Here is a 9,078-nt window from a genome sequence, read left to right as displayed (position 1 = left end):
CGGACCAAGCTCTCCAGAAGGGGGGGGGGGGGGGGGGGGGGGCAGCGGGGGCGGGACCATCGCGGGCAGGGGGCGGGCTGTGGGGCAGGGCCAGGCCGGGACCGAGGGTCTGCTCCTAATGTTCTTACGTAATATTCCTTGCCATGTAGGTAATAGTAGGTGTATTGTGTATTGATGCATTCCATATAATATATGTTATATTAAATGGTATTATTTATAGATCACATTCACATAAAATATCTATATATTACATATGTCTATATAAACACACGCGTATGTATATATAGATGTTATAATATGTAATAGTATATGTACATGTGTAATAAATAGCTCTATGCATTACGAAGAGTGCCGTTTCACGACGCTCTTTGAAGCAGCTCTGGGTTGCTGCAGAGCAGCTGTACCCCTGGTTTTCTGGCTCACCTTGGCAAACCATGGGGCTGAGCTCCTGTGGGATTATATTGCTGCAAGCATCACCCCGTGGGATGCTGCGTGATTAGAAATGGGCAATGAGGTCATCTCACCGTGGCAAACAGGAAAATGGGTCCATAAGTAAGCCCTGTTCTTCAGGTGTGCTCTGTATGTTGTAAACATTTCAGAATTCCCCAGACGGCTTCTGTTTTCTGCCTGCTTCCAGGCAGGGAACCACAGGTGGAAGAAAACCCAAGGAACCTATTTACAGATTCTGAGAATCAGCCTGGGATAGTTATAAAAGGCTGTCTGGCAGCCAGGCATCTCTCAAGGAGCCAAGTTTGGGTTATGCACATGTGCTTAATTTAGCCACTGCTTAATAATATATGAACAGTAAACTGCAAACCTCAAAATATGAGATCGTTTTCAAAGGAAAGAGGTTGAATAAAAATCAACAGGGGATAGTCTCTGAGGCTTTGAGGATGAGCTGACTGCTCTAATAGAAGGTAAGCAAGCCAGAAAGGCTCTCTGCCAGGGATTTCTCTGTGATCTTTCAGAGGCTAATATGCTTGAACAACATTGACCACCTGATGTCAACCGCTTTTAACCACAGTCTCCTGCCTACCCAATGAATACACTAGGCATTGCCATGCTCAGTAAACATGTGGAAGCAAAGCAGATGAAGCCCCAGGACTGGCATGCATGGCTCGACTTTGCCCACCCATCCACAGCTCCTGCATGAGAAGTGTCTGACAAGCACATGTGCTGCTGGGGCAGGTAGGTTTGTCCTGGGGCTGGGGTCAGGATGTGCTCAGCTGGGAGTGATATGAGCAGCGCTGGTGCTGTCTCTAAAGCACCCTGCAACAAGCGAGGGACTCTGTTGCTGCATGTCCCATTTCTTAGCCATGTCCTATGCTGCAGACCTCCAGCACAGCCAAAATGCCTCTGTGTCCCCACCGTGTCCCACGTTGTGGGACATCAGAAACACCTGGCCACTTTCCGTGGAAGATGGGTAACTGGTAGGATCTGGGCCAGCTCCTTCCTTGCCTGTGGCACCGCTTGTCAGCCTGGTGTATTTGCATTGTCTCACCAACAGTTCACCATCCTGGGTCCTGAATGGGGTTTCCGGCCAAATTCCAGGGAAAAATTGCTCTTGCGGGCCTCTTCCCGCCTGGGCAACCGGCAACTCGGCACCTGACAGCCCTTGCCTGTCTGGGGGTGTGAGTATGGGAGACAGCAGGGAAGGTGGCTGGATGCTGGTGTTGGACCTGACCTCCTGGATGTCCATCTGCATATTCAGGAGTCGTTCCCAGCTGGTTGGCTGCCTCCGGCCTCCCCACTCCCTCTTTAAAGGCCCTGGGCGCAGCGGGAGGACGCGCAGCGCTGCCTCTGCGGCATCCCGGGCTCCCGGGGCCCGCCCGCCGGTACCCCGCGCCCCGGGGGCTGCCCGCAGCCGCAACACAGAGGGATGCGGCGGCTGGGGAAGGCTCTGGGGGGAATTGCCGTCTGGAGGGATGGCATGCTGCTCCGTGCACGGCTGTCCCACCGGGGAGCACGCAGGTAGCCCATGTGGGGTGGCTTCAGTTTTGGAGAATGCGCGCTGACCTCCTCTTCTGAGCATCTTCATTTCATTCCTGTCTTTTTCTTGAGGTAAGAGGAGTCTCGGCTGCTTTTCAGTGTTCTGGAGGGTGTCTCTAGTGAAAGCTGCCAGTAAGATCAGGAACCAGAGCATGCACCTGTTAACTTCGTGGGGAAAGAGCTGCATCAGCAGGAGTTTGCTTAGGGCAGCACCTTCTGGTCCTGCGATGTAGGATGCTGTAGCGGGGAGTCAAGGCCACCCAGAGCGAGCTGCCATGGCCTGGGACAGGAGGGTCTGCTCCCTCCCTCCAGAGCTCCAGAAGAAAGATAGTGGTGCTGGAAACCTTAAGCAAGTGGAGGTCACCTTGCCAGCTCAGAGTTGATCTCCCTAAAGGAGGTGTATCACCCAGGTTCCAGAGGGCTGGGAAGCCTCAGCGCAGGGGACAGGTAAGCTCCTGACCTTGCTGTTGAGCACAGCAGATGAGAGAAACTGTGAGCAAGTGTCAAAGGGAGGCGTTTCTGCAGAAGAACAAGTGAGATTGCAGGACCACACCACTGATTAAGGTGGATGGAATCCATGACTGCAGTGTGTTTGCTGTGTGACTTTGTTGGGTGCAGATGGCAGGCTGAGAGGCAGCTGCAGGCAATGGTGAAGCTTGTAACACAAGGGCAAGGCATGATGTGGAGACCTGCTGGCACCCTGGCCTTGTGCTGGCTGTGGATAAACTGAGCAGTTTGAAAGACCCCTACAGCAAACTTTTGGGAAAATGAAACCCTTATGGTCAGGACGGGTGGGGAGACAACACAGATCAACATGTGGTGTCAGATAACCGAGAAAATACCTGGTTTGTCAAGACTATGACTCTGCAAAAGGTAGAGCTCTCCCAGACACCTGCTTGGAATCCAGGGGTGTTTGAAGAAAGGCAACATTCTAAAAACCACTGAGAAAAAACCCATTTTCTACACTGCCTGGAAGACTTGGCATGGAACAGTATCAGGGACAGGAGACTGATGGTGTTGAAAATGCTCAGGCATTTCTGGGAATAGCAAAAGAATCTCAGACTTTAAATGTGCCCGGAAAAGACAAGAGCTGTCCTAATTTAGTGGTGCAAAGCCACTGCTAATTAATGTGGATAAGGAAGAAACATCTCACAGGGACGATTACTGTGTAATTACCCAGGATACAATGTTTTACACCTTCTTTTGCAAAGCTGTGTAACCGGGGCATGAGTGGAGGGGGTGGATTCCTGCTTGGAGCCAGCATGACAGTTTTAAGCCTGGGGCTGCTGGCTCGGTATTTTTTCTCTCCCCTGATAATCCCCATCCTCATTTCTTTTATTCAGTGTTTTGCCAAGCACTTAGGAACCCCATGTCGTGTTAGCCTGAATATCTCGGTGTATCCTGCTCACAGCAGGTCTCATTGCACTTTTACCCTCTTCATGCCCTCCTCCACCAGCCTGTTTGTGCTGGCGCAGCCCCCAGGTGCTGCCACCCATCCCCGTGCTCTGCTGGCAGGAGCTGGGGCCGGCAGAAGTGGCAGTGCCCATGGCCTAGCTGCCTGTGTGCCGTGAATACCTTCACCAGGGATGCAGATGCTCTTCTGTGCTCTGCCAACACCAGGAGCACCCAAGCCCACCTCTTTGCCCAGGTGCGTGTGGCAGAGGGGTCTGCTCCCTGACCTCATACCTGAGTCCACGAGCCCCGAGGGCAGTTTTCCCAAATGCCTCTGGTGCAGATGCAGCTGGTGTTGTGGGAAGTCTGTGCTGCCAGGCATTGCCTGAAAGCAGATGAAATTACTCTGGGCACGATGAATACCTGGCTGGTAGGTGGGAGGTGTGGTGGTGCCCTGGGCATTGCTGCTGTCGTGTGACATCTGACAGTCTGCTCACAGGTTTTGCAGTGCCTGGAGGTTTATGCCTGGGTCATTCCCTGGTGAAATAATTTTTGCAGGGGAGCAGGGATGCCATGGAAATCTGGGAGGAAAAAAATCTCTGTCCCTGTGCTTGAAAAACTGCTGTATGAGGTCCTGTTTCTTGCTCTTTCTCCAGTTCCACACCAGTAACAGGCTGAAACATCAAACATCTGGGAAGCCTGCCAGTCTGTCCAGGCAGGAAGAAGATACGATGGAGAGCAGGACTGGCTTTGAGCAGGACAGAGACTGTGTCACTTCAGGGTATGGCCAGGGGCTGAAATTGGAACCCTGTTTCCAGACTGACTCTCTCTTGCCTTCCCCCGATGCATCTCTGATGCCACAGCTCCTCAGCCACACAATGGCTGGCAAGAACCTGGATCCCACCATCCTTTTCCCTTCCTCTCAGGCAGTGGTCCTGCCTCATGAGTACAAATGTGGTGCATGTCCTGGAGAAGAAGCACAAGCCCTGGCTTTCCCCAGGACCCGTGCCCGGGCTCCCGTGCCCTGTGCTGGTGACCAGCTCTCCAACCAGCAGCCACGGGAGCAGCTCTGTGACCAGCACTTACGAGCCAAACGGGCCAGGGTGGAGAGCATCATCCAGGGCATGAACCTCCCACCAACCCCTCAGGCATTTGACACGAGCCCAGAAGCAGCTTTTAGGCATGAGAGGGAAAGGGGTGGTGAGATGCCCCAGGAGAGCAAGAGAAAGCCAAGGGTGCCCCAGCAGGGTGTGGGGGCAGCTGGACAAGTGGCTCCCACAGGGGGAAGTTCCCATGCCAAGGGCTGCCGGCAGTTGAAGGAACAGCTCTGCTTTTTAGAGCAGCAGTTGAGGTGGCTTCAGGAGAAGTTCTACCAAGTCTGTGACTCTGAGGATGCTCCCCAAATCCAGGAAGAGTCTGAGAAAGTACAGCCACTGCCTGGAAAGCCAGAAGACAGACTGAACAAGGACAGTGCTACTGCCACCAGCAACCCACACAAAGCGCCTCTCAGGAGGCATGTCCTGAATGGGCTGGAGGAGGCTGACGACAGAGGTGACACAGGTGGCCTGCCCTCAGTGGTGAGGGTACTCTCACAGGCACTGAAGCACGAGCTGGCTGTGGTGACATCCCAGGTAGTGGACTCGGTCCTGAAGGCTGTCTGGCCGAAGGCAGACAGACACATCCAGAAGCAGCACCACAGCCTTCCGATGCTGGGGCCAGATGCCAGGAGAGAGTATTCTGCTGGTGGGAAATGCAGAAAGCCACTTGCTAAGCCGTCTCCCATGAATGCACCAGGCTCCCTGGGCTCACTCCAGGCTGAGGTCCTGCCAGGAGCTTTGGGGAAGAGCCCAGGCTCTTATGCTAGCTCCTTCAGTTCAAAGGGGGTCAAAAAATCCTCTCAGGTACCCAGCATGGGTTATTCACTGGGCTCGGCCACCCCTGCCCAGCACAGCCAGCTGCTGAGCCAGCTGTTGGGCTACAGCCAGCACAACCCCTGGGGCAGTGACTCCCATGAGAGCCCATCTGCTCTGGAGAGGGATTGTCCAGAGCCCCTCAACTTGCACTGGGGAACCATTAAACTGAGGTCATCACCTGTGAGACAGCAGCAGCACCATCCCCTGCCCCTGAGCCCTGCCAACATGGAGAGTCTGGCACTACTCCCGGCTGGCAGGGATGGCCACAGTGAGCTGCCAGCTACAAATGATGGAGCACCCTTTGCCTCGACCCATATATCCTTTGGGGGCAGCTACAGGTCCCTGGGGAATGCGCTCCCCTTGTCCTCTGGAGCCTCAGCTTGGCACTGTCCCTACCGCTCTCTGCAAGGCCAAGGTCCCTGCTTCTCCATAGGGGGATAGAAAGGTGTGGGCAGGAAAGGAGTCCTAAGCTATAATGGGGCACTGCCACTCCTCAGGATTGGTCAGATGCTGTAGTGCAGCTGTGGGTATAAGCCAGGAGCTACCAAGCCTGCTCTTGGGCCACACTGGGGGTCCTGTTATCCTAAACTAATCAACAGGTGTCTCATGGAAATGCTGGTTCTCACAAGAGTGTGAAGTGCTGTGGGGAGCATTAGCTTCCTCAGGGATTCTCAAGGGAAAAACCAGTGGCAGCCAAGGATGAACCCCCTCTGCCGAACTGACAGGCCATGAGGGGCTATTGTGGGCACTAGGCATGTGTGGGTCCGGGGTGGTGCTCAGGAACATGCCGAGCTCAGGGTTTGCTACACATAGGCTTTCCTTGACCCCAAGGCAGATGCAGGAGGCGCTGACCCCAGGGCACCTGAAGAAAGCCAAGCTGATGTTTTTCTTCACCCGCTACCCCAGCTCCACTCTGCTGAAGACCTACTTCCTTGATGTGCAGGTAAAAGAGCAGCCAGAGCTGGTGCTGGGCAGGGCTCCCATGTGGTGTGGCATCTAGCCTGCCTCCCTGGGGAACCACGAGGAAACAGCTGCTCTTGTGTCCCTGTCTCTCGCTGGCAGGAGATGGGGGATAGCACCTATTTCAGCATGGGCTGCCCAGGAGCAGGTGCACAGGGCTGCAGCAGACCTGGGCTGTCAGCTCTTCACTCTGTGCAATTGAGGTATTCAGATTAAAGCACACCATAAATGTGCCTTCTCGCTGCAGGGCAGCTGGGATCCAAATCTCGGTGTGGAGAACACCTCAGACACCCTGATGTCATCACCCCAGCTGGTGCTTTTGCGGCCTTGGGGCAGGGCTGGGTTTGGGCCAGTCCAGCAGTGCCTGGCTGGGTTTGCAGGGGCTCGTGGGTAGGGAGGATCCAAGCTGGCATAACACCATCCTCTGGCTCTCCCCCCATCAGTTCAGCCGCTGCATCACCTCCCAGCTCATCAAGTGGTTCAGCAACTTCCGTGAGTTTTACTACATCCAGGTAGAGAAGTTTGCCCGGCAGGCCCTGCTGGAGGGTGTTGTGGATGCTTGCACTCTCCAGGTCTCCCGGGACTCAGAGCTCTTCCGTGCCCTCAACATGCACTATAACAAGGGGAATGACTTCGAGGTGAGCAGGGGGATCTGGGGGAAGGGGGTGGTGGTGTTTGCAGGGGTAAGGAGGAACCATGCCATCCATGGTGGTGTCACTGGCTGATGCCTGTCTCGCTGCAGGTGCCAGGGCGGTTCCTGGAGGTGGCCAGCCTGACACTGCAGGAGTTCTTCAGCGCCGTCAGGGCGGGCAAGGATGCCGACCCCTCCTGGAAGAAACCCATTTACAAAATCATTTCCAAACTGGACAGTGATATCCCAGAAGGGTTCAAAGCTGCTGGCTGCTCCCAGGAACTGCTCCACACCTGAGCCTTTGTGAAAGCAGCCCTGGGTTGTATGTGCAGCCACCATGTGCTAAGCACCTCATGGGCACGCTGTACAGTACCTGTTGTTTGGGGTATTCTCTCTCTGAGGGCCATGCCTCTCTGTAAGACAGCTCCTTAGGTAAGGCCTATCACTTGCCTCGTGCTGGAGTTTTATGCTGTGTGTTTTATTCTGCTGCTCAGAACTGGTGGGGACTGCCAGAAGGGAGGGATAGAGACAAAGCCATCAGGCTGGAGCCTGAGAAGTTGCCCTGGCCCAGCTTTCCCCATGACCCTGGCTGAGCTGCCTTCATTCTCTCTTCCAGAGGGTCACAAACCAGGGCAAACAGCCTTGCTGTTTATAAAACAGGAAGAGGTTCTAGTAGTGGGCAAAGTTTCCTTGGCACAGCAGACTAGCGGATGTGCTGAGTCCAAAAGCATGACTCAGTTTCTGTCCAGATACAACACACCAGTGTCCAAAGAAAACAGCTGGTGAATTCCAACGTTTCAAGCACTCCATGGGGATAGTTGTTCCTATCTGGGATATGTAAAAATGATGTTTGTTGTAGCCAGCAAGAACAACACTCTCCTCCACCTCCCTTGTGCTGTTCGACAAGACCCTCCCCATGCAACTGTGTGCTGTAGCCAAGCAGGTGTGTGCTCCCTAGCAGTGTTCTCTGGGATGCTGGAGGAGAGCAGGGTGCACAGCCAGCACTGCTTGGCACTCCAAAGAGCCTCCATCAGCCCATCACCTGGGAGGATAACTCCATGTTAAACACCCACACATTTTTCCTTTCACCCTGTTCCTGCTGGCAAAACTGCCTCAAGCATCTCTGTTCTGCACCCTGCCCTTGATGAAAGAGGAGAATGTTATTTGGGATCCATCAGTCCCTGTGGGTTTAACACAAGCTGGGGAAGAGCTGGGCCTTGACATCTACAACTCCATTACTGTAAGGGTTGTAAAGGAGGTACTTTATCCTGTGGCCAAGGTTTAATGACTGCCTTTCTCCCTGATGGAACATGGAGCTTTGTGTTAAGAGCTCTCTAATCCTGACAGAGGTAGCAGTGGAAAGGAAAAGGAAGAGGAGGGAGTCCTGACAGAGGCATGGCACAAGGGCACTGGGAGGGCAATGATGAGCAACAACATACCCATGCAAAACCATCAGGGAGAGGAAGACTGGGAAAAGGCCAAAATAATTTTGGGAGTGCTGTAAGGTGTCAGCTGGTATTACAGTGCAGCAAGTGACTCTTGAGAGGAGAATTGCAGCTCCAGCATCAGATGAGTACATGGGGTGATCCACAGGCAATGCATCTCCAGGAGTAAAGAAGTGGTAACATCAGGACACAATGGGAAGCTCTGAAATAGGGGCAGTGGTTCCCCCCATCATGAGTGTGGCCACACAGATTTCCTGCTTTTTGTATTTTTATTTCTCCAATTTTGTATATTTTACAACCCCAACACCAAATTTATTTGATTCTTTTTTAAATAAACACATTATTTAAGTCAACCCTATCCATCTCTATAGACCTATTTGATAATGTCTGTTCTAAAGAGTTATCCTAAGAATTTCTTGCTATTTGTTGGGAAAAAATAACACTCCAGCAAAAGGGCAGTCCTTCTGCCAGCATCTCTGTGGGTTCAAGCAGGACACACTAACCAACACCAGCTCCTTTAAACCTGCCCCCTCACCCCAATGCCTCATGGTTAGTCTGCTCTGAAGTGCAGCTTGTCAGGATCAGGAAGGTGGGGAGCTGGGGGCAGACAGAGACATATCCCAAAGCTTACGGGTGCTGGACTCAAATGTACAAACATTGGATAAATGCTGCTGCTGGTACCATGAATGTGCCATTCCTGCAGGCAATAATGGCCTCAGACCTTAAGTAACGCTTTGGATAGGCAAAA

At 53.3% G+C, this 9,078-nt stretch overlaps 1 protein-coding gene across 1 annotated transcript; it reads left to right on the top strand.

Annotated features, from left to right (window-relative positions):
• Window positions 1-3,796: 3,796 nt before the first annotated feature.
• PROX2 (prospero homeobox 2) lies at window positions 3,797-7,182 on the top strand. The gene is made up of 5 exons (XM_058851527.1): window positions 3,797-3,811; window positions 4,038-5,632; window positions 6,126-6,237; window positions 6,698-6,892; window positions 6,997-7,182. Exons 1-5 carry the CDS (start codon window positions 3,797-3,799, stop codon window positions 7,180-7,182), a joined length of 2,103 nt encoding a protein of 700 aa, XP_058707510.1.
• The last annotated feature ends 1,896 nt before the right edge of the window (window positions 7,183-9,078 follow it).

Source organism: Poecile atricapillus, chromosome 1, assembly GCF_030490865.1.
Source record: "Poecile atricapillus isolate bPoeAtr1 chromosome 1, bPoeAtr1.hap1, whole genome shotgun sequence".
In the NCBI taxonomy this organism is placed as follows: Eukaryota; Metazoa; Chordata; class Aves; order Passeriformes; family Paridae; genus Poecile; species Poecile atricapillus.
Note: the sequence above shows the minus strand (reverse complement) of the source record. Positions and strands in the feature narration are given on the sequence as shown.

Excerpts from the sequence above, each read along its gene's own strand:
- PROX2 (XM_058851527.1), top strand. Across the intron at positions 5,633-6,125 it reads TCCTTTGGGGGCAGCTACAG|GCAGATGCAGGAGGCGCTGA; the intron begins GTCCCTGGGGAA and ends CTTGACCCCAAG. Across the intron at positions 6,893-6,996 it reads ACAAGGGGAATGACTTCGAG|GTGCCAGGGCGGTTCCTGGA; the intron begins GTGAGCAGGGGG and ends GTCTCGCTGCAG.